Source organism: Oncorhynchus masou, chromosome 6, assembly GCF_036934945.1.
Source record: "Oncorhynchus masou masou isolate Uvic2021 chromosome 6, UVic_Omas_1.1, whole genome shotgun sequence".
Lineage (NCBI taxonomy): Eukaryota > Metazoa > Chordata > Actinopteri > Salmoniformes > Salmonidae > Oncorhynchus > Oncorhynchus masou.
This window is the reverse complement of record NC_088217.1, coordinates 44,418,494-44,444,606: the sequence shown is the minus strand read 5'-3', so window position 1 is coordinate 44,444,606 and position 26,113 is coordinate 44,418,494. Positions and strand designations below refer to the sequence as shown.

At 42.5% G+C, this 26,113-nt stretch overlaps 2 protein-coding genes across 2 annotated transcripts; one reads left to right on the top strand and one right to left on the bottom strand.

The window, feature by feature from the left end:
• Positions 1-462: 462 nt before the first annotated feature.
• Positions 463-7,886, bottom strand: LOC135542097 (ras-related protein rab7). Its single transcript, XM_064968754.1, has 6 exons — positions 7,511-7,886; positions 3,569-3,631; positions 3,320-3,446; positions 2,976-3,194; positions 2,748-2,876; positions 463-1,881 (listed from the first exon to the last, which is right to left on the bottom strand). Exons 2-6 carry the CDS (start codon positions 3,619-3,621, stop codon positions 1,786-1,788), a joined length of 624 nt encoding a protein of 207 aa, XP_064824826.1. The 5' UTR covers positions 3,622-3,631; positions 7,511-7,886; the 3' UTR covers positions 463-1,785.
• A 4,474-nt stretch (positions 7,887-12,360) lies between these two features.
• On the top strand, positions 12,361-17,335 carry LOC135542094 (dolichyl-diphosphooligosaccharide--protein glycosyltransferase subunit 1-like). The gene is made up of 10 exons (XM_064968752.1): positions 12,361-12,737; positions 13,342-13,406; positions 13,640-13,946; positions 14,265-14,474; positions 14,592-14,784; positions 14,902-15,001; positions 15,102-15,240; positions 16,093-16,212; positions 16,354-16,599; positions 16,687-17,335. Exons 1-10 carry the CDS (start codon positions 12,375-12,377, stop codon positions 16,867-16,869), a joined length of 1,926 nt encoding a protein of 641 aa, XP_064824824.1. The 5' UTR covers positions 12,361-12,374; the 3' UTR covers positions 16,870-17,335.
• The last annotated feature ends 8,778 nt before the right edge of the window (positions 17,336-26,113 follow it).

The window sequence follows — 26,113 nt, the reverse complement described above, 5'->3', positions numbered from 1 at the left end:
CCAAGTTCTCTAAAATGACGTTTAAGGTGGCTTATGGTGGAGAAACTAAAATGTCAATATCTGGCAACAGCTCTGTTGGACATTCCTGCAGTCAGCATGCCAAATTGCACGCACTCAACTTGAGACATCTGACATTGTGTGAAAAATCTGCATATTTTTGTGGCCTTTTATTGTCCCCAGCACAACGTGCACCTGTGTAATGATCATGCTATTTAATCAGCTTCTTGATATGCCACACCTGTCAGGTGGATGGATTAGCCAGGCTGTTTCACATCCGGCCGTGATGGGGAGTCCTGTAGGGCGGCGCACAATTGGCCCAGCATCGTCCATTTTAAATAATTTGTGAACCGATTTGCCTGGTTAATTGAAATAAAACAATCTTGGCAAAAGAGAAATGCTCACACACAGGGATGAAAACAAATGTGTACAACAATTGAGAGAAATAAGCTTTTTCTGCATATGGAAAATTTCTGGGATCTTTTATTTCAGCTCATTAAACACTTTACCAACACTTTACATGTTCCGTTTATATTTTTGTTCAGTATGAGCCTTGATAGTCACCTATGCTTTACATGTTCTCCTTGCAGAAACGCACACATTCTTTATTCAATGACTTATCAGTTCCTTGAAATCCAAAACTATTTTCAAACAATGTAGATGAAGCCATTTCATTAATATGATTAATGCTAACAGATTTCCCCCGTATTTTTTTTGTATAATTTAAATAAAAAGTTGTGTTCTCGGTCCTCTGATGCAATTCAAATTCTAAACATAGTAATAACAATATACAGACAGATCTGATCAGTTAAAAGAAATATCAAGCACCTGAGCTATCAGCAGACATGAACTGACAACATGCATGGTTTTTGCCTACGCGAAACAATTGACAGACTTAAAGATTTGCACACAAAGTCTTGCAACAGTTGCCAGTGTAAAAATGTGGCAATAACTAATAACGACTTATATGCTTGAAAAATATCTGTCCCCTCCCCCAGCTGTATCCGATTGGACGTCCTCCCTTTGATTCTCTACCCCGTGTCAGGTCGCAGAATGTTGACAATTTGCTGCTCGACTTTTCCAATTGAGAAACAAAGCATGTCAGGCAGTTAGGGGACGGCAGAGTTCAAATTCACACTGCCTCTTCAGCCTCGACTTAAAATGTGTTTTTTTTTTTATTGTGGCTCCAAAATGAGGTGTCAAACAGGATTTTAATAGGTCTACATGACAAAGTGCAAAAAAAACACCTTGAACAACACACTCATATGTTGGACTTGCTAGTTCACTTCCAAGACAATTAACACATGTATCTTTGGGCAGTACATTGGCATGACACACACACACACACACACACATATATATAAATTCATCATTCTGATCCTTCACAACCTCCTTTACCACTGGAACTAACCCTCCCTTTAAAATGTCATAGGATTTTATTTCTGTATGTATGTATGTATGCATGCATGTGTGTGAGGTTGGGAGATGCCATGGAAACAATGGTGTCTATAAAAAAAGGTATTTGCATCATGAGACAGTTAAGGGGGAAATACTAAATGCTCTAATATCCATCTGGGTGTTCATTGGGCTTGGAGACTTATCTTGAGAGTAAGTGTGTGATGAGTAAACTGGGGTGTGAGTGCAGCATGTGTAAAGTATACTTTTCGAGCGGAACTCGCATCTACGAAGGCCAGTGATAATATTGGGCAAAGGGGAGCACACAGTGAGGCATAGGGGTTAGACAAGGCAAGACAGGGTAGCAGGGCCGACAGTAAGTCTGCTAGGACCTCAGCAGCTGCAGGCCTCCGCTGATGGCTTGGAACGTTCGTTCCTGTCCAGCTTTATCGGTTCAGGGAACTCATTGTACAACTCCACCTCTGTCTCCTAAAGGGAGAAAAAGACGAGATGACGTTAAGCTTTTTGTGTGGCTTCCAACGTGCATGGATATCAAGACGTCAATACAACAACTTGGGGAGTAACAAAAAAATTTCAAATCTACTTGGGTATTCAATCCTCAAAGAAACATTCTACAAACTATATTAAATAAAAAAGAAATGGTAGGAAATTTACATTGAAATAACTGATGAAACATGGTTGAACATATTAGAGACTCAACAACGCTCCACCAACTCAAGGTCATGGAGAGAATTCTATTGGAAGAATGTTATACGTTTCTTCATAACACCTATACTGAAGTCAAAATAGACTGGCTCACTACACCCTTGTTGGAGAGAATGCGGTCTATTGAGGGTGGATCACTCATATCTTTTGGACCTGCCCCGCAATCGAAACTTACTGTGGAGAAATAAGATCTAACATTGGAAAAATAACAGGATTTGACATAGAACAAACATTCATTTCTTTGTACTTGGGTGAAATACCTGATAACTTACACAATAGAGAAAAGTACCTCTTGAAGGTCCTACTGTCACTAGGAAATGGCTACAAAAAGACCCTCCCACAGTGACACAATGGATAGACATTGTAAAAGAAATACACCACATGGGGCGTATGACCTTTGCTTTAAGAACACAAGAGGAGAGAGGTCAGGAATACTGGGAAAAATGGGTTTTGTAGGTCTAATTCAAAGACGTCAATGTAACTAATATGATGTTCACTGTAACTGCCAGTTATTTTTTTATTTTACTTTATTGGTACTGTGTTCCTCAATAAAAACAAAGTATAAAAATACTGTCAATACACACACGGCATTCAGCTAAGCTCTCACAAGCTCCCTTCTGACCCCCTACCTGTTTAAGAGCATTGCGTGCAATAGTCTGGAAAGCCTGTTCAACGTTGATGGCTTCCTTTGCGCTGGTCTCGAAGTAGGGGATGTTGTTCTTGCTCTGACACCAGGCCTGTGCTCGTTTAGTCGTCACCTGTCAGATACAGACAAAAAACAGCCGTCATTCTCTGAAGGGACACAAAAGCTACTTACTGTCAGATGCTCTGGTTTCAAACGCTACATCTGGATCCACCTGTCTGTTCTCCAGGTCAATCTTGTTGCCTAGCACTACGAAGGGGAAGTTCTCGGGGTCTCGGGGGCTGGCCTGTATGAGGAACTCGTCCCTCCAGCTGTCTAGGGTCTTGAAGGTGTTGGGGGCGGTCACGTCAAACACCAGCACGCAACAGTCTGCCCCGCGGTAAAATGCCACGCCCAGAGACTGGAACCTCTCCTGCCCCGCTGTGTCCCAGATCTGTGACAGAGCACAGGGGAGGGGCATACATGTTTATGAAGAACAATACAATATAGGCCTACCCATTGACCTGTACTTCAGCACAGCACTTGTGATGCAACTTTATAGTACCCCTTCCCCAGTACCTGCATGGTGACAAGCCTGTCGTCCACCATCACTTCTTTCGTCAGGAAATCAGCTCCAATTGTGGCTTTGTACTGGTTACTGAACTTCTTATTCACATACTGGTTCATCAGGGAGGTCTTCCCAACTCTGACGAGATAGATTCAGGTCAGCAACAGATATGACAGAATGACTGGTAAACACATATTTTGTAACCTTCTATGATAACAGAGAAGATGTGTAAGTGGCTGTGCAAGGTACAGGACACTCACCCAGAGTCTCCCAGGATGATGACTTTAAGTAGTACTTTCTTCCTAGACGTCATTGTGCCACAGCTGGGGAAATATAAGGCGCACTCAATTAGAATGGTGGACTGACCATGTGGCATAGCTAACATGACCATCATACGGTCATCCTCATTATTAGCATGATAAACACAGTATAAAAGCAGCCTATAAACACAGGCACACAGGCCTTTGTGCCCCCCCAGGGTTAAAAAGCAATGCTGTTTATGCTCTATGACGCAGGCAATATTATAATAGGCAACTACTGCAAATACTATAACACGTCTTCGTGCCATGGACTACTTTGACCAGCTGCCAGCTCACCCTCACCCTAGTCATGTGGTCCAAAGCTAGTTGTCCAGTCGTGGGGATTACGACACACAAGACACTGGCATGACCGCACACAGAGACATTCAGGAACACATCAACACACATAACAGCAGACCAAAGGTCAAACGTTATACCATCTGTCTGTCAATCAAATGTGAAACCACGGCCCGTTAAAAAGTTGCGATTGGCATCTGGCACAGTGTGTGTTGAAATGCTCTGAGTAGGAACAGTTCTGGGAATGTAACTAAGTACAGTTTGTCCCTCACTAAATAAGAAACAACAAACAGACTAGTTTTTAAAACTCTGCCATCCCCTCCAACATGTTCCTCTATTTTCACTTGTATAGGACTCAGGTTTGGGAGAGGAATGTAGGCTTAGCGTGAACCAGAAAACGTTTCAACATGTGAAGGCCAGTTATGAGACTTGATCCACAGACAGCGAGAGTGGAATACGCTATTCTTGATAAAGCATCTCTTGCTCTCACTGACCAACATTCTCTTAACAGCATCACCAGATCTAATTCACAACATTTAGGCTAAGTAAGGCTGCCGTGCAGAGCCACCATTAGCACTGCTTCTTTCTGTCAAGGAGCCTCACCCTTAAATGGTTACACTAGCATTGAAACGAAGCAACCTTCATTTAAATCAACCTTCAACTTAAATTTATTTCAAGCAACACAACGTGACAATGAGGGCCCTCTTAAGAATTCTGCATTGACGGTAATATAATGTGCCGTTCAAGAGGGTGGAACATCAACTGTAAGGAATGTTCAGACTAGACAGAAGCAGCATACAGGAGCTCATAAAACGTGACTTTATACTCAGAAAGCAAAAACCATCTTAAATCAGTTCACGTAACAGACACCAATTTATAGGAACTCGTCAGGCATTACTAATCAATCATTAAGATTGCTAAACTTTATAAATACTACACCCTCAACTTCAAAACTCCTTTGCTAGTTGGACAATCATGTAATTAAGAAAATTGCTGGAAAGAAACAAATGATTGTTTTATTGAATAGGATATCATTGCTACTTAACGTGGATCCAAGTTCAGTTTTGAGATCCACTGGCGTCGAAAAACGTAGTGATTTTGCCAACAAAGCCAGCTGAGTACACAGTGTTGTACCCTTAACCTTCCTAAATCTGACTTTATTTATGAGTAATCAAGCAGAGTCACAAGTTAATTGACATGAGAAAACTCAAGACAAAAAGCAACTCTACAGAGTGCAATGACCACAATGAATGGCTAAATTACTTCTGGACACGAAGGGTCCACGGAACTCCTCCTCACCACTATATTCCGATCCTTAAAAGCAACGACATACAGTATCAGTTCCATTATTGGTTTCACAGTAAAATGGTGTTGGTTCCAAAAGAATCTGCAGACAAGCATGGAAAACACCAGGATAGTATTGATTCCCTATAACTGACTGGTCGATAAAGATCATGGAATAAGGAAACAAGCTATCAGGAGGGGCCAGAAACATGATGACATAGGCAGCCTAAATTTCAAAACAAGCCAGACATTTTCATTCATTGCTGCAGTTCTTGCACAAGCAGTTAGAATGAGACACTGAGTAACAATCTTCAATAGTAACAAAAGGTTGCACCTTTAAAAAGACAGTCAACGTCCACTACCTCTGCTCTTTCATTTCAATCATGGGCTATTGAAAGCAAAGGGAGCCAACACTGGACCATGCAGTTTGCATTAGGCTAAGCTTTGAGTACTGAATCTTACATTTGCTTAGTGCACACAAACAAATACTGCAGCATGTCAGACAATTAAATTCTAATGTGAATATTTTCCTGAGCACAGTATTAACACAGACTAAAATGGGTATAATAAGGTTATTTGGTGTAATATAGTACAGCAAAGTCAAACTGAACTAGTTTTTCAATTTGTCAGTAAATTGCACCACAAGGCCTTGCATCTAGGAACCCAGACCTGGGATGTAGACCTACACAAATGATCCATTAGAACACTCGATTATGAGGGTGGAAGATGGATACATGGTGGCAAAATAGGAATAACCTCAGTCTGAACCATTAAATGAAGCATTACATTTAAAAAATTCAATTTCTAACATTTATAGGGCAGTTCTCTGACTGTGGTCTGGCTGGCTGCAACCCATGACATTCGTGCAAGTTGGGTCACATGGTTTTCTAGAAAACACTACTAAGAATGATTTATTGCTTAGTGCTACCCGGAACCTTGGGACAGCCATACCCTTACCTAACCCTTAACCATTTTAAAATGTCAACTTCATTGGGGTGACGTCCCAAGGATCCCGTTTAGACTATTCATTAGTCGGATTGCGTAGCAAAACATTTGGTCTGTTGCAAAACGGAAACAGTTTACTTCAAATGGAAAACGTTTTGCAACAAACACAATTTATATTGGACAAATTCCGGTAGGTCCCTCAACCGTTTCGTTCACACGATATTCTCCAAACACCCCACAGGGCAGACATCCCAATTATTCGCAAAAGGAAACGACGCAGAGGAATAAGAGTCGGATGCCTCGTGCGGACCCGCAGAAAGCAACTAAGAAAGCTGTCGTTACCGTCAATATTATTCGCCAACGTGCAATCATTGCTAGCACAGTCATAGTATTAGGCTAGCTATCTACCTAATGATTACAGATGAGCACATCATAAAACACTAACGTTAGCCATTTTACCAACAAGGTTAGCTAAATTGACTAGCATGACAGCTCTAGCTAAACTGTCTGCTTGTTTGCTAATGTTCACTATTATATTACATAGCCGGTATCATATCCTATTAAATTAGCGTATTCTAATTATCTCTATAGGCGGGTTGGTGGTTTAAGAAACAAAACTGACACGTTCCCAACTATTCGACAAAACCGACAGGGTTGGCTTAGATTGTTGACAACATGTAAACTAGTTTACTCTCAAAATGTTTATTGAAAACAAATACATTTGCACAATGAGCGCATGTCTCAAATTTACAGTTGTTAACTAGCTAGCGAAAGTCAAACACCTAAAAACAAAACATGGGACAGCTTTTTGTCATTGACAGCTATCTGAATCATAACACTTCAGCATCATAACACAATTTCCGGCCACATCGATGCGCGCGCATGACGTTGTCAACCAACCGGAGTTGAGTAAGTTTAGTCAGCTAACTTCACCCCTGAAGGGCCGAGCTAGTAAGTTAGCGGGCTAATATTAGTTATTGCTAGCTAGAACATAGCTTAGCTATCTATACGTGTACAGAGCCATGAATTTAGAAACGTAATACTAAACAGTTACATGGCTCTGGACGCATACTGTTAAAGCAGACATTAGCCAATTAGCTAGCAACGCCATTTGACATGTAACTTAACGTTAGCTTACTGGCTAACTGCACAGTGAATTGGGACAGAACTATAGATTGAGTGACACACAGAGTAGAGAACCATTCTTTACCTAGCTGACTTTAAACAGTGCACAGTGAGTGGCTAACTTTAGTACCCAACGCGGGGACAATCGACCCGTTAGCTAGCTCAGTACTTGGTCTCGTCTTACTAGCAAGCTAATTGGTAAACATAAAAAAAATATTACTGCACAAAAAGAATATCGGCTACAATTCTTACCTTGATCAACCAGAACCAATGGATGGTATATTAAAGAATGTCAAAATGGGCCTTTCGTCGTGCTGGAGGAAAAATAGATGAATTCAATTGTGTCTGTCTGCCCCCCAACCTAGGCTAGCTGGATAGCTAGCTAGTTGCCGAGATCGGATGGAAACTGGCTGGTGCCACCAGTGGTGGTTAGTTGCAGTCAGGACGCACGTCTCTTTAATTATAACGCAATATACTTTCAATACTACTAGGTGGCCACTTGTGTTTCCAAAGTAAGAGCAATTATTAAGCGAAAGGAATCCCTGCTTGTTTACTTGAAGAGGGCCTATTTCTTTCGTTTTCAGTCTCTTGTCACTTCCTCCAAAACAACTGTGTCAGCGATCTTTGACATCAGATGTTCGTGAAGACACGCCCTAAACCCGGCCCTCTTTGTATTCTGGTTTATTTTCAGGTCCGTGCAATTAGGTATCATTGGGACGTCCCTACCCTCATTGAAGTTGAAATTTAAAATGGTTAGGGTAGATGTTCGATTAGGGACGTCCCAAGGATCTGGGATAGCTCTGACCATTATTTTCATCAACAACAACATTTGTTCAGACAGCTAGCTTTAGGCATTATGCAAGTTATTAAAATTAGAATTTGATCATGTTGTGTACTGAAGTCATCTGCCAAGAGGTCTGTATCTTTATGCCACTGCCTGCCTGGTTCTAGCAATGCACTGGCTCTGTCCCCCCAATCTTTGTCAGAAATGGGATCATCCTGCAGTCTCTTGGGCTTTTGTTGGAAGTGGGCATCTGTTCATAGTGGGGTTTATGCATGGTCTGCCTCTCAAGAGAGGGGGAATAATGTTTTCCCTGTCACTCCCTGTATTCATTGTTCTGGAACTTTATGGCACAAGAGATCTGCTTGGCTTCTACTCTGATTGATATCCCTTCGTGGTTTCGTGGTTCAAAGTCCACTCCAACACCATTCTCAATGGAAGCTTCACTGAAAGTGTTTTGTTCTAAGAGTCATATGTAGGCTTAATTTGCATCCGGGAAATTGGCTGGCCCTTGTGTCTAAACTAGAAAGTCAGCTAACTCATGGATTGACATTCTTCAGTAGTATTTTTTGTTATTCACCTCTATGAAAACATAGCATAACGACTCACCCTAAAGTATTCTGCTGCTCTGTCATTGGCTACATACTTTACTTGTATGCATACTTTAAATTGCAGACTAAACTAAAGTCAATGGGTGGTGCGTGGCGTTTCGCAAGGAGTCTGGGTAGCCAGGCAAATGAAAATCCTCTGGCCGATTTAAACATGGGTCAATAAAGCTTGAGAGATAATCCATCTCTATTCTGTTCATCTTCAACTAAAGTTAGTTGTAGCTAGCTACACACAGACCTAAAAGGTAAATCTGTCATAACTAAATGTGTCATGTGCTAGGTATTTTAACATTTTAAAAAAATGTACACCATTTTTATTTATCTATTAATACTTAATCAGTCGTCTTCCTCAAATCAAGGGGATGATGCCACAATATTTGTGAGAGGGAGGATATCTGATTTCATTGGTACTCGTGGCACTTCATTCAGGATAAATGGAGTTAGCCTCGAGTTAGCCTGCTCCAGAGCAGGTTAGTTCTGAAGGATTCATTACCATAGAAATGTACCTGGCTAAAAGGTGGCCCACTTTTATATGACCAGTTACCCTTACACTGTAATGTATGACAGCAGTCGATGCTTTGGGTTTGGTCGAGTCATGCGTCCTCCGAAACATGACCTGCCAAACCGCGCTTTTTGACACCCGTCTGCTTAACCTGGAAGCCAGCTGCACCAATGTGTCAGAGGAAACACTGTTCAACAGATGACTGGGGTCAGCCTGCAGGCACCCAGCCTGCCACAAGGAGTCACTAGAGCGCGATGAGCCAATGGGACATCGGTCATGACCGGTTATCTGTAGCAAGCAACACTGAACAGCAACCACTGAAACATGCATGAGAGTACCAGCTGTTCTGGACCACCGTGTGATCACACTCTCTGTAGCCGATATGAGTAAAAATGTTGACCTTTAAACAGGTCAACATTCACAAGACCACGGTGCCAGACGGATTACCAGGATGTGTACTCAGAGCATGTGTGGACAAACTGGTAAGTGTCTTCACTGACATTTTCAACCTCTCCCTGACCGAGTCTGTATTACCTACATGTTTCAAGCAGACCACCATAGTCCCTGTGCCCAAGAAAGCGAGGGTAACCTGCCTAAATGACTACCGTCCTGTAGTCCATCCTGTAAGAAGCTGTTAATAAGCCTTTTGGACCCAGACTTGGCACTCCGGAACCGCTTGCCGTGCTGTAGAGAGTACAGTCTATGACTTGGGTGGCTAGAGTCTTTGACACATTTTAGGGCCTTCCTCAGACACCGCCTGGTATAGAGGTCCTCGATGGCAGGAAGCTTAGCCCCAGTGATGTACTGGGCCGTACACACTACCCTCTGTAGTGCCTTGAAGTCGGAGGCCGGGCAGTTGTCAAACCAGGCAGTGATGCAACCAGTCAGGGTGCTCTCGATGATGCAGCTGTAGAACCTTTTGAGGATCTGAGGACCCATGCCAAATATTTTCAGTCTCCTGAGGGGGAATAGGCTTTGACGTGCCCTCTTCACGACTGTCTTAGTGTGTTTGGACCATGATAGTTTGTTGGTGATGTGGACACCAAGGAACTTGAAGCTCTCAACCTGCTCCACTACAACCCCGTCAATGAGAATGGGGGCATGCTCGGTTCTCCTTTTCCTGTAGTCCACAAGTATGTCCTTTGTCTTAATCACGTTGAGCGAGAGGTTGTTGTCCTGGCACCACATAACCAGGCCTCTGACCTCCTCCCTGTAGGCTGTCTCATCGTTGTAGGTGATCAGGTCTACCACTGTTGTGTCATCGGCAAACTAGATGATGGTGCTGGAGTCGTGCCTGGCCATGCAGTCATAAGTGAACAGGGAGTACAGGAGGGGACAGAGCACGCACCTCTGAGGGGCCCCTGTGTTGAGGATCAGCGTGGCAGATGTGTTGTTACCTACCGTTACTAACTGGGGGCAGCCCGTCAGGAAGTCCAGGATCCAGTTGCAGAGGGAGGTGTTTAATCCCAGGGTCCTTAGCTTAGTGATGAGCTTTAAGGACACTATGGTGTTGAACGCTGAGCTGTAGTCAATGTACAGCATTCTCACATACGTAGGTGTTCCTTTTGTCCAGGTGGGAAAGGGCCGTGTTGAGTGCAATAGAGAATGCATCATTTGTGGATCAATTGGGGTGGTATGCAAATTGGAGTGGGTCTAGGGTTTCTGGGATAATAGTGTTGATGTGAGCCATGACCAGCCTTTCAAAGCACTTCATAGCAACAGATGTGAGTGCTATAGGTCAGTAGTCATTTAGGCAGGTTACCTTAGTGTTTTTGGGCACAGGAACTATTGAGTGCGGTCTTCGTGCCAGCATCGGTTTGTGGTGGTAAATAGACAGCTACGAAGATTATACATGAAAACTCTCTTGGTTAACAGTGTGGTCTACAGCTTATCATGAGATACTCTACCTTAGGCGAAGAAAACCTTGAGACTTCTTTAGATTTCGTGCTCCAGCTGTTGTTTACAAATATACATAGACCGCCACCCCTTGTATTACCAGAGGCCGATGTTCTTATCCTGCCGAAAAAGTGTAAAACCCGCCAGCTGTATGTTATTCATGTCGTCGTTCAGCCACGACTCGATGAAACATTAGATATTATAGTTTTTAATATCCCGTTGGTAAGATATACGTGATCGTAGTTCGTCTATTTTATTATCCATTGATTGTACGTTGGCTAATAGGACTTACAAGTTACCCAGACCTTCATCCCCGATATCTCCGTCTCTTCCGACTCGACTTTAAAGAACTACTTGGTAGCCTAGTGGTTAGAGCGTTGGGCCAGTTACCTAAATCGAATCCCCGAACTGACATGGTAAAACTCCGTCGTTCTGCCCCTGAGCATGGCAGTTAACCCAGTGTTCCCTGGGCTCCGAAGACGTGGATGTTGATTATGGCAGCTCCCCGCGCCTCTCTGATTCAGAGGGGTTGGGTTAAATGCTCAAGTCACATTTCAGTTGAATGCATTCAGTTGTTCAACTGACAAGGTATCCCCCTTACTTAAGTTGTTTTTTTGCGTATCTGTACTTTACTATCTAATTTTTTTTACAACTTTTACTCCACTACATTCTTAATTTACTTTTTCCATTTTTTTTTTTACATACATTTTCCCTGACACCCGAAAGTACTCGTTACATTTTGAATGCTTAGCGGGACAGGAAAATGGTCAAATTTACACACTTATCAAGAGAACATCCCTGGTCATCCTTACTGCCTCTGATCTGGTTGACTCACTAAACACAAATGTTTCATTTGTAAATGATGGCTGAGTGTTGGAGTGTGATCTGGCTATCCATAAAAAATAAAATAAAATAGTGTGGTCTGGTTTGGTTAATATAAGGAATTTGACATTATTTATAATTTTACTCCCACCTAATTTTACTTTTGATATTTAAGTATATTTTAGGAATTAAAAGCAAATACTTATACTCGATTGGTATTTTACCTGGTGACTTTTACTTGAGTTATTTTCTATTAAGGTATCTTCACTTTCACTCAAGTATGACAATTGAGTACTTTTTCCACCACTTCCACAACACCTTCTGTCAGTGGCGAAATTACACGTATGTTCTGAGAGGGGTGCTACTTCTGTGTCTGATCTACACAACTCCTTTTGTGTGCAAGATTTTGAATTGCCAAGGACCTTTATTCGTTTTGATAACAGGGTAGAGACGTCTCCCTCTGCCGTATTTGTTCAGAACAGCATGACGTCAGTACGTGAGGACTGAATGAAACGTCATCCTTACGGCTGCAGCTTTGGTCCTGAAGTGGTGCGTGGCCTTTCTTCCTCTCTAGCTTCAACTTTAACAATTAAGCAAATTATCTTTAAGTTTAATTTTATAGCCATGGCGCGAAACATCCCCTTCTTCGCCGCACCCATTTATCTGCTCCTTATCACTGTACTGTGTTATCGAGTGGCTGCGGACGGGCTGGTGAACGAGGAGGTGAAACGAACGGTGGACCTGAGCACGCACCTTGCTAAGATAACAGCAGAGATTCTTCTGTCAAATCAGGGAGACTCGGCGGTACATAACTTTATCTTGGCGGTAGAGCCCGACCTGGCCCCCCACCTCGCTTATGTCGGTGCATCGGTAAGTGATTTCAGAATGAATTTGCTGTAAACCACATTTTGCCAGGTAGCTAGTTGGCTAACTAACATTAGCTAGCCGGATAACATTAGCTAGTTAGCTAACATGAACATCTTTGTCCAGGTAAGGAAGCTACAGTACTTAATCGCTAGTAAATGTCTACTTTTGTTAAATGGTGGATCTACCAAACTGCGGAAGGGCTGTAGCAAAAACATTTGAATAAGTACATTATATGATGGTGGTGTGGAACTGTTTGAATGGGCTAGCGGGTGCACTTCCGCAACACAACTTGTTCCGTCAGTGGCTAAATGACACGTATGCGCTGAGAGGGTAGCTATTTCCGTGTCTGATCTGAACAGCCCCTTTTTGTGTGCAATATCTTTGAATTGCCTAGGACCTTAATTTATGTCAGATAGTTGCTAGGTAGACAATTATTTCCCCCACTATCAGTGATTGTTTACACAATGATTGTTTTCCCGTGGGGAATGAACACTCACTCTACATTCACACCGTTGCATACTCACTCATTCCTGCCTGTAAATGAATACACCTCATGTCCAGTTGAATTGCAGCAGAATGGACATGCATGTAAACGTGTCTTTGCTAGGTGAAGGGTGATGAAGAGGAGGATGCCATGCTTGAGCTCAAGCAAACAACAATCCAAGGTCAAAGGTGAGAAGTTTATAATATATTGTGCATCCCTGTTCACTAAGGTTATATTGCATTATCCATTGTATGTTATTAGACTGTAAAGTTTGTAGATATGCACGTTTTCACCATGTTAAACTTCACCCCTTTTTTCCAGTGGAGTTTCTCTCACTGTTTTAGTTTGTCCCTTTGTTTTTAGAACCATATATGTTGGTGCTGGTGACCTGACCCCTCTCCTATCTGCAATCCTCTTACAGTGGGGAGTTTTACAAGGTGCAGTTACCCTCCAGTCTGGGTGTGGGTGCTAAGCTGCGGGTGAAGGTGGAGACTGTCCTGAGCCACATCCTGAGGCCCTTCCCCACCCACATCACCCAGGCTGAGCGTCAGCTGGTGGTGTTCCAGGGTAACCACTACCTGTACTCCCCCTACCCCACTCGCAGCCAGACCACCCGCGTCCGCCTCGCCTCTAAGACTGTGGAGAGCTACACCAAGCTGGGCAACCCCAGCAAGAGCGATGAAGCTATTGAGTATGGCCCCTTCCGTGATGTCGCCCCTTTCAGCGAGGTAAAGTGTCTCTGAGGTCCCTGACTGGATTTGGGATGCATTTAATATTATTTTTATTGTGTATTGTCTGACTTTTTATTGAATAGATAGATAAAGAGGATGACAGTGGTGAAAGATGGACATTGTGTCAAAGGGCAGAAGGCTGGATTCTAACCATACACATGTGTAGACGTGTGCTGGAGGCTCCGGCTGAGACCGCTAGGCCATGTCCTTGAATGGTTTAAGCACTTTTGGGCCAGCTGAATAGCGGACATTGGCTTAGTGGAGTCATATTTGTTTTAGAAGCAAAAGGAGAAACATTTATTTCCTTCTTTTTAGGATGCCATGAAGGTCCATTATGAGAACAACACACCCTTCCTCACCATTAGCAGCATCACCCGCATCATCGAAGTCTCCCATTGGGGAAACATTGCTGTGGAAGAGACCATTGACATGAGGCACACAGGTGCATTCCTGAAAGGGCCTTTCTCCCGTTATGACTACCAGCGTCAGTCTGACAGTGGCATCTCATCAGTTAAATCCTTTAAGGTGTGTTGATTTTTAAAGACTCCTTTATTGCCATGGATCTTGGGGCATTTTCAAATCATGCTCGCAGGAGGACTTCTTAATATTGTATAATAACTGCATCTCCGCACTCTCCCGAAGACCATCCTTCCTGCATCAGCCCAGGATGTGTACTACCGGGATGAGATCGGCAACATATCCACCTCCCACCTACAGATTCTGGAAGAATCTGTGGAGGTGGAGGTTCGGCCCCGCTTCCCTCTGTTTGGTGGCTGGAAGACCCACTACATTATCGGCTACAATCTGCCCAGCTATGAGTACCTCTACACTCTGGGTGAGTTGAGTTGGCTAAATTACCATGACTATTAATAACAGGAAGTCTTTAAAGTGAAATGTCCCGAAAGCGAAAAAATTATATGCTAATGCTTGAATTCATCCCGTTGGTTCTCAGGGGATCAGTATGCTCTGAAGATGAGGCTGGTTGACCATGTATATGATGACCAAGTCATCGACTCCCTCACTGTTAAACTCATACTGCCAGAAGGCGCCAGGTGAGCATGCGTGATGTTCATGTGCACACACTCCTTTAGTGTCTGTGGAAATGGACAGATCTCCTGTTTCATTCTAATGATCCACATATTTTCCTCTCAGGAACATCCATGTGGAAACCCCCTACCCCATTGACCGCATTCCAGACCAGCTGCACTACACCTACCTGGACACCTTTGGTCGTCCTGTGCTGGTGGCTTCTAAGAACAATCTGGTGGAGCAGCACATCCAGGATATAGTGGTGAGCTGCTGGGCCCTAGTGGAAGAGGGAATTGGAGACCTTAGGGGGGAGGTTCTGGGGAGAAAGGTAGTTTGTTTGTATGAGTTAACCAGAGTATGCCATTACTACGACAGGATTGTTATAAGCAGTCGCTCCAGAGATACACCACCACTAGGGCCCAGCATCTGCATGCTTTACATCTGAAACCCTTGCAGAGAAACGTTTTAGATGCAATGTAAGATTAGGTCCTCATTGATGGTGCAAGCCTGTGCCATTAAACCCCTACAACTCATCCAGAACGCCGCAGCCCGTCTGGTGTTCAACCTTCCCAAGTTCTCTCACGTCACCCCGCTCCTCCACTCTCTCAACTGGCTTCCAGTTGAAGCTCGCATCCGCTACAAGACCATGGTGCTTGCCTACGGAGCTGTGAGGGGAACGGCACCGCAGTACCTCCAGGCTCTGATCAGGCCCTACACCCAAACAAGGGCACTGCGTTCATCCACCTCTGGCCTGCTCGCCTCCCTACCACTGAGGAAGTACAGTTCCCGCTCAGCCCAGTCAAAACTCTTCGCTGCTCTGGCCCCCCAATGGTGGAACAAACTCCCTCACGACGCCAGGACAGCGGAGTCAATCACCACCTTCCGGAGACACCTGAAACCCCACCTCTTTAAGGAATACCTAGGATAGGATAAAGTAATCCTTCTCACCCCCCCTTAAATGATTTAGATGCACTATTGTAAAGTGGCTGTTCCACTGGATGTCATAAGGTGAATTCACCAATTTGTAAGTCGCTCTGGATAAGGGCGTCTGCCAAATGACTTAAATGTAATGTAAATGTAGTTCCTCAGTGTCTCGCTCTCTCTCATCCCCCAGGTGCATTATACCTTCAATAAGATCCTGATGCTGCAGGAGCCTCTATTGGTGGTGGGGGCCTTCTACATCCTCTTCTTCACAGTCATCATCTACGTGCGCCTGGACTTCTCCATCACTAAGGTACTCCATCCTCAACATGCTCTGCTGCTCTTATTATGAGGAACACTAACTATTCTGTCATTACTCCCTTCTAAGTTAATCTTTTTTTTTTCCTGTATGCACTTCCTGACTCTCCCCTTCTCTCTCCATCTTTTTATCCAGGACCCTGCTGCAGAGGTTCGTATGAAGGTGGCCTCCATCACAGAGCAGGTCCTGACTCTGGTCAACAAGCGTTTAGGGCTGTACCGCCACATGGACGAGGTGGTGAATCGCTATAAGCAATCCCGAGACACGGGGGCCCTGAACAGCGGCCGCAAGACCCTGGAGGCCGACCACCGCACCCTCACCAACGACATCAGCTCCCTGCAGGCCCGTCTCAAAACAGAGGGCTCCGACCTCTCAGATAAGGTGTGTGTGTTCAATTGCTTGTACGGTATTTCTATCTACCTGTGTCTGTACACTGCTGAGCCTTACATTTCACTGTGTGTGTTTCAGGTGGGTGAGGTGCAGAAGCTGGACGGCCAGGTGAAGGACCTGGTGGGTCGCTCCTGTCAAGAGGCTGAGCGCCTGGTGGCAGGCAAGGTGAAGAAGGAGGCCTACATCGACAACGAGAAGACCCTAGCTAGCAAGAGACTGGAGCTGGTGACGCGCATCGACAGTCTGCTGGACACCCTGTAAACGCCACAATACACACGTGATGGTGTGCAATATACACACACGCTATACACACACACAAACACACGTTCTGCCCCAGCTACACATCTGTTGAACCGCTCTTGCACTCATTTATAATAAGGAACATCGACATTTTCACTCTTATACCCCGCAAGCTCAATGTCCATCCTCTGAGACCCAGACACGAAATAAACACTCGCGCAAAGTAACCTCTAGGTACATACAAACACTTGTGCCTTTGTGCCTCGCTAAAAACATGACGGCATTATGCTTAACACCACAGTGAGTTCTTGCGTCACACCTTATGTGGGAGAGTCTAGTGTGAGTTAAATTGCGCGGAAGAGTGTTGCTCAGAGTAAATGCAGCATTTTCATGTTTAAATTTGGAATGCTCTTGTATTGTTTAGTTTTCACCCTTTTTGTATGATTTTTGGAGATTAACAATAAATTGTTTTACTATGGATAGTCAAGTTACTCTGTAAGGGTTGTCTCATACATGTCTCATCTGTCCCATGTCTATACTCCCATGAGCCCTTCCAACCTGTGTGCTCCTCTAAAGGGGAAGTCGTCGTCATCATTGCCGGTGCCCCTGAAATAAGGGGGTCCATGTGAGTCAAACAATCTCTAATTGTCTTTGTCGTATTCTTTACACTTACAAACCACAATTGCTCCTTCCCCCAGGCAATTACATTTTGTATATTTGAACAATGTTGAAGCTCTGTAACCGTGTGGAGCCCAATTCAAAGGGTTACCGTCATTATGTTAAGTTTCTAATTGTTCCTCTGTAAAATTTCTAACATTTGTATGATTTCTTGTTTTGTAATGGTAGGTTTTCTTTGATTAGTAAATGCATGACAGGCCATGTGTGTGGGGAAGAGTATGTGGCAATCAAAGACATTGGTTGATAATGTAAGTAAACCTGTACCAGTAGTAAATTTAAATGGGAGGGAAAATAACCAAATTTGAAATAAATCTGGGAAAAAAATACAAATGTGTTTTTTTTTTAAATATAAAATGTGTTAACATTGTCTGACAGCAGTGTGAAAACCAAATGATTGATACACCTTTGAAACTCTTCAGGGAAGTAACCTAGTTCCACCAACTGAGGGCAATCTTGCTCTCAATATATTTTCCTACCTCTGGTGGTGACTGAATCATTCAGCTTTTGGCTTTGGGAAGTGAGAGTACAAAGTTGATCCTAACTTTTTTAATTCAATATGTGCACAATCCATGTTATCTACAGTATCTATGGAGATGTGGTTTTCTGATTTTAATTTCCTCATCACCAATAATATTAATTGGTTAAATGATGAAGACATTTAAATAATGGCTCACGTGTCAATGAGTAAGCAAGAGGGCAATGGTGGGTTGAATTCTCTGTTACATTTAAAGATATCACATACTGAATGACAATGATTACATTTCCCTTCTCTCTCTCCACACTCTGGGAATTTGCATGAATTTCCAACACTGATGTATCACAGTGTGCACACCAGGCCTCAGGAGGTTGATCCAAACCTCTGGAGGAGGGAGGAGACCTGCTTAAGTCTTCCAAATCAGAGAGTAGGATAAACAGGAGATGAGACACAGGTCATTCTAAGGTCGCTGCTTTCCCTTTAGGGTCATGAGAGGTTGGCTTAGTTCATTTCCTGTGCCATAATAACAAAACTCATTCTGGTTGCCATGATAACATTAACTTATTGTATGTGCCATACAATAATCATTGTGAAAATACATATTGGAGGAAGGCAAAGACAATGTCTGTTAGCACTGATGTTCTGTGGTGTTAAAAGGCTCCACAATGGCGTTTTTGTTAGTGTTTGTGCTTCAGTGGAGATTTGGAGCTGCAGGGCTGGGAGACCCACATTCTCACACCAACGAACTGTACTGCAGACAGACTGTAGTAGACAAAGTTTTCCTCACTTGTTTGCTATGTCAAACAAAATGACTGAGGTAATGTAATGCTTCTTGCAATCTAATGACACCATCACATCGCAACTTGGTTACGAGATTGTCAGATATTGTATCCTACACCAGGTTGAGTATCATCTGTATACTTTATACTACTGTATACAGTGTTTTCTTGGAATAGCTTAGTGCAATTTACTGTGTGTGGTTGGTTGATACAGTTGAAGTCGGAAGTTTACATACACTTAGGTTGGAATCATTAAAACTTGTTTTTCAACCACTCCACAAATTTCTTGCTAAAAAACTATAGATTTGGCAAGTCGGATTGGACTTCTACTTTGTGCATGACACAAGTCATTTTTCCAACAATTGTTTACAGATTATTTAATATATAATTAAATGTATCACAATTACACTCAATTAGTATTGAGTAATTGGTATGTAAACGTCTGACCCACTGGGAATGTGATGACAGAAATAAAAGCTGAAATAAATCATTCTCTCTACTATTATTCTGACATTTCACATTCTTAAAATAAAGTGATCATAACTGACCTATGACAGGGATTTTTACTTGGATTAAATGTCAGGAATTGTGAAAAACTGAGTTTAAATGTATTTGGCTAAGGTGTATGAAAACTTCCGAATTCAACTGTATGTGGCTGGTAGAAGGAACAGATTCGTTAGAGATGTTCTTTTGAGTTCTGGCTCTGCCTTGCTTCAGACTCTAGTGGATGGTCGCACCAGGGCGGCGGTTGAGTTGTTAGCCAAAGTCGAGCAAAATTCTGTCTAAACCGGAATCCACGAACAGAACCGTATCCTGATGTGACGAATAGTGAAAGCTGAAACACTGGTGTGTGCATAGGTGTGTGTTCGTGCGTAAGGGGCACCATGTGGTTGTTATGCAACTTAGGCTATTGCAAGTAGGTTATTTCTCAGAACTGATGAATATTGGGAATTCAGAGGGCAAGAGCAACATGACGTGCTGGGGATTGATTATGTTGATTATGTACCTGCAGCCCCCTTCTCCTAATCTCTTTCTCTCTCTCCATCTCTTTCACACATGCACACACACACACCCTTCCGAAAGGCCAGTCACTGTCAGAACAATATTATGAGCTGAAAACACTTCACAGCACATGCTCATAAATCACTCCAACAGAGACACCATCCTCCCTGTCCCCATTTTATTACACACACACACGCACGCACGCACACACAATAAGGGAAGAGACAGAAGAGACAACATGCAGATAAGGAGGAAACTAATCTACACATCAAGTGCTTTAGGCCTCTGTACTCTGTGACGTTGATGGAATATTCTCCTAACCCTCAGAAAACTGGACACATGAATGTTCATGCAACATCCCACGAAAGTGCCTAGAACAATGGGGTATTCTGGGAATATGGTAACCACATTCTGGGTAAATTCTGTTTGACGTTAAGGGAATGTTCTAACTCTAGTGCCAAAACATGATAAATAGTTGCTAAAATACATCAAATGTTCCCAGAAATGACAGAAAACTGGACACTCAAACTTCAGGAGAACATTACGGGTAACATTACAAAAACGTTCTTTCTCCCTAGAATTGTTAGCTGGGTCTGTAAAGAATTGACTTTGGGCTACAAGGCTAAATAAATCAGGAAAATCCACATCATGCATCCTGGCAATAAACACACTCCCAGGTCTCTGCATCCTGTTGTATTAAAAATCATTTACAAATATAGCATCCTATGCTAGAATCTGTAGCTTCGCTGTGGACAAATCCTGCATACTTTGGCTCCTCTTGACCTGGAAACAAACCGCGATGGAGAGATGACAACAGCAGCCCGTTTTCTGTGGACTTCTGTCGACTGGCCTATGTGTCACCCATTCCACAGTGACAGGCCGCATGGCAGGCAGACAGACAGACAGACAGATGGATGGACGGACGGACGGACGAGGGGAAGGTAACAGGGAGAGATTGGGAGATCGCTGGAAGGGTTGTGTTCGTCTGACTTCAAACAGAGGATTGTGTCGCGGGTGTGGAGAGACACATTCTTGTCAGGGGTGGGGTGGACGGAGGGAGGGTTGAGGGGATGGAGGAAAAGGTGGAAGGGAGACAGAAATAGGAAAAGATCATTGAGAATGTTGTCGCTGCGTCCATCTGCATATACAGTTGAAGTCGGAAGTTTACATACACTTTAGCCAAATACATTTCAACTCAATTTTTCACAATTCCTGACATTTAATCCTAGTAAATATTCCCTGTCTTAGGTCAGTAAGGATCACCACTTTACTTTAAGAATGTGAAATGTCAGAATAATAGTGGAGAGAATTATTTATTTGAGCTTTTATTTCTGTCATCACATTCCCAGTGGGTCAGAAGTTTACATACACTCAATTAGTATTTGGTAGCATTGCCTTTAAATTGTATAACTTGGGTCAAACGTTTCGGGTAGCCTTCCACAAGCTTCCCACAATCATTTTGGCCCATTCCTCCTGACAGAGCTGGTGTAACCGAGTGGGGTTTGTAGGCCTCCTTGCTCGCACACACTTTTCAGTTGTGCCCACAAATTTTCTATGGGATTGAGGTCAGGGCTTTGTGGTGGCCACTCCAATACCTTGACTTTGTTTTCCTTAAGCCATTTTGCCACAATTTTGGAAGTATGCTTGGGGTCATTGTCCATTTGGAAGACCCATTTGCAACCAATTTTTTACTTCCTGACTGATGTCTTGAGATGTTGCTTCAATATATCCACATAATCTTCCCGCCTCATGATGCCATCTATTTTTGCAGCAAAGCACCCCCACAACATGGTGCTACCACCCCAGTGCTTCACGGTTGGGATGGTGTTCTTGCAAGCCTCCCCCTTTTTCCTCCAAACATAACGATGGTCATTATGGCCAAACAATTCAATTTGTGTTTCATCAGACCAGAGGACATTTATCCAAAAAGTATTCTCTTTGTCCCCATGTGCAGTTGCAAACTGGCTTTTTTATGGCGGTTTTGGAGCAGTGGCTTCTTCCTTGCTGAGCTCTCTTTCAGGTTATGTCTATGTAGGACTCGTTCTACTGTGGATATAGATACTTTCGTACTTGTTTCCTCAAGCATCTTCACAAGGTCCTTTGCTGTTGTTCTGGGATTGATTAGCACTTTTCGCACCAAAGTACGTTCATCTCTAGGAGACAGAATGCATTTCCTTCCGAGCGGTATGAGGGCTGCGTGGTCCCATGGTGTTTATACTTGCGTACTGTTGTTTGTACAGATGAAGTTGGTACCTTCAGGCGTTTGGAAATTGCTCCCAAGGATGAACCAAACTTGTGGGGGTCTATTAGCCTATCAAAATCTTCTAAAGCCATTGCATAATTTTCTGGAATTTTCCAAGCTGTTTAAAGGCACAGTCAACTTAGTGTATGTAAACCTCTGACCCACTGGAATTGTGATACAGTGAATTATATTTGAAATAATCTGTCTGTAAACAATTGTTGGAAAAATTACTTGTGTCATGCACAAAGTAGATGTCCTAACCGACTTGCCAAATCTATAGTTTGTGAACAAGAAATTTGTGGAGTGGTTGAAAAACGAGTTTTAATGACTCCAACCTAAGTGTATGTAAACTTCCGACTTCAACTGTATACAGTGCATCTTCACATTTTACTGCCTTAAAATTAAATCTAAAAAGGGATTAAATTAGATTTTTTTCCTACAGATCTACACAACATACATCCCATTTTCAAAGTGAAAGAGAATTACAGAACATTTTCCAAATTAATAAAATAAGGTTTGAGACAAGGTTTGAATAGTGCTGCATTTTTTAAAACAAAAATAATGGATATATGTTGCTGTTAGAGTCATGGGATAACTATAGTTCTAACTATGCTTTGTGGAAAGTAACTATTTTTCCGGGGGAACAAATAGTTACTTTTGAGGTGACTACAACTATTCGAGTACAGATCTCAGAAGGTAACTACTTTTTGAAAACAATTTGAAAACAGATTTGAGAAAGCAACTACTTAAAAAAATATTTGATTACATTTCTCGTGAAGTGACTACTTTTCGGAAACTTTTGGATTGGCTGCCTTCATCAAATGGCAGGGCTGTATCTGGAACTGCATGTTGAAGATAGAAATAGAAGGAATAGAGCACACACAATCTCTTATACTATTCTAACCTATCTGACAGTCATATTTGAAGTTTCATTCCAGAATGCTACAGTGCCTTCAGAAAGTATTCAAACCTCTTGAGTTTTTTCCACATTTGTTGTGTTAAAGCATGCATTTTTAATCGATTAAATCAATATTTTTTTTTGTCGCTGTCCTACACACAATACCCCATAATGTCAAAGTGGAAATATGTTTTTCAAAACATTTTTACAAGTGAATTATGAAAAGCTGAAAAGTCTTGAGTCAATAAGTATTCAACCCCTTTGTTATGGCAAGCCTGAATAAGTTTAACCAGTCACATAATAAGTTGCATGGACTCACTCTGTGGGCAATAATAGAGTGATTACCTCACCTCTGGACCCCACAAATACGTACGGTCCCTCAGTCGAGCAGTGAATTTCAAACACAGATTCAACCACAAAGTCCAGGGAGGTTTTCTAATGCAGGAACATTCACAGTCTTCTTGGTAAGCAACTCCAGTGTAGATTTGGCCTTGTGTTTTAGGTTATTGTCCTGCTGAAAGGTGAATTCATCTCCCAGTGACGGGTAGAAAGCAGACAGAATAAGGTTCTCCTCAAGGATTTTGCCTGTGCGTAGTTCCATTACATTTCTTTTTTTATCCTGAAAAACTCCCCAGTCCTTAACGATTACAAGCATAGCCGTAACATGATGCAGACACCACGATGCTTGAAAATATGAAGAATGGTACTCTGTAATGTGTTGTATTGGATTTGCCCTGAACATAACACTTTGTACTCAGGACAAAGAGCTTTTCACGGTACTACTTTAGTGTCTTGTTGCAAACAGAATGCATGTATTGGAATATTTTATCTTCTTTACCAGGCTTCCTTCTTTTCACTCTGTCAATTACGTTGGAATTGTACTGTAACTTCAAGGATTTGATCCATCCTCAGTTTTCTCATGTCACAGCCATTATACTCTGTAACTATTATAAAGTCACCACTGCCCTCATGGTGAAATCCATGAGAGGTTTTCTTCCTCTTCGGCAACTGAGTTAGGAAGGATGCTTGTATCTTTGTAGTGACTGGGTGTATTGATACACCATCCAAGGTGTAATTAATAAAACATTTTTTTTTTACCCATCTACCAATAGGTGTCCGTCCTTCTTTGCGAGGATTGGTCAAATGACAGTTTTGACTTAAATCTACTGAAAATCTATGGCAAGACCTGAAAATGTTTGTCTATAAATTATCAGCAACCAATCTGAAAGAGCTTGAAGAATTCTGAGAAATATAATGGGCAAATGTTGCACAATTCAAGTGTGGAAAGCTCTTAGAGACTTACCCAGAAAGACTCACAGATGTAATTGCTGCCTAAGGTGCTTCTACAAAGTATTGACTCAAGGGTGTGAATACTTACTGTATGTAAATGAGATAAGATAAGCTAATTTATAAAAAAATCTGAAAATGGATATATAGCATTTTAGAATGAGCTCTTCATTTGATCTACAAAATACATGTCTATCTAAACATTTTGCAAATGTCCATTATCCTGATTGGCTATTGCCCCAGGTGTACATAATCAAGTCAAACCAATTAACCAATTATATTTTGAACAGATTAGTACAAATTGTAATGCTCAACTACTGAATGACTTTTTCAATAGGCCACTGCAAAGGTTGAAAGCTGCAATTCATTTTATGTACCTGAAAATACTGCAGAGTAATTCAAAGCCATTTGAAAACATTAATGTAACAAACTGTACTTGTGCCTGTTTAATCAAACTGTAATTACTTTTTGAACAATGTTTTATTAGCATGTTGTTACATAATACTTTGGTAATTGCAGACTTATTGCATATTAATGAGCTGAGAGTTTTTGTAACTTCTGCACACCAGAGGAATAGTGACTGTTCCTTATTCCACTTAGCTATGTAATAACTCTTGTAATGATCACAAAGAATTAGAATTTAATGTGAAGTGTTACTGTATTACCTTGTCTCACTCATTATGAAAATATATTTGTTAGTCAAATTGAAGCTGCAAAAGGGGTCTACTCTAATGTTGAGGTGATTCCATGTCCTTCCTGTATCCAAGCCATGTGCTCATGATCATACATTTAGACGAATTTGTAGTTTTTGGTTCTTCATCAAATATTTGGCAGCCATCAATATTTATTTGTTTTCAAATACCCTTGCGGTAACACTTTACTTGACACCCACACACACACACACACACACACACACACACACACACACACACACACACACACACACACACACACACACACACACACACACACACACACACACACACACACACACACACACACACACACACACACTTCCTCCTCTCTCTCTATCACTCCTGATTAAAGTGACAGGGGCACTTCCCATTGCCTGTGAGAGTGGCCCTCTCCTTTCCAGGGCAGCCAATTTCCCCCTACTCCAGAGCTGATAGGAAACTTTGATTGTCCACTGAGCTTATGAGAGACAAAGACATTTTTCCTCTCATACTTCACATACCACTCTATTTCATCTCTACAGTGAGACTCTCATTATTTCCGTGTTTTCTCACCCTCTTTTTTGTCAATCTGACATTAACTCTTTGTTGTCCCCTTGGTACATGGCCTTACATTGTGAACCAGATCTGACAGATCTGACAGGCAGGAAGTGTCACCGTGCTAACACCTGGTTCCTGCACCCCAGCTAACTTACACCTCAAGCAACCTGGCGGCCTGGCAGCTTGACCCATTGTCCTCTTCCCCACAACCCCCTTAAACAAACGTATCGTATACAGTGGCTGTGTGAATTCACATGAGGAGTTTGAAGGGGAACATTTCAGAGAAATAGGATGGATTCAAAAATGATAGGCCTACAAGCCCTAAAGTGGATGGGGAGTGAAGCATGGCAAAAGACAGATGGATAGGTAGACAGAAAACTTAGAGAGAAATGTGTTGAGAGAGGGAGAACAGCTAACAGGAAACAGCTCTCTCTCCCCACCCAGTACTAGCCCTCCCAGCAGACTCTTCCTGTCAGGACTCCACTCTCTTCCTGTCCAGCCATCGGGAATCCCAGCTGGAACATTCCAGCTGTGCAATGGCCTTTTGTAGTCGTTCTCTCTCTCTCTCTCTCTCTCTCTCTCTCTCTCTCTCTCTCTGAATTTATATCTGGAATTAATTTATCTATATTTGATCTGTCTCTCTCTCTCTCACACACACACACACACATGCAC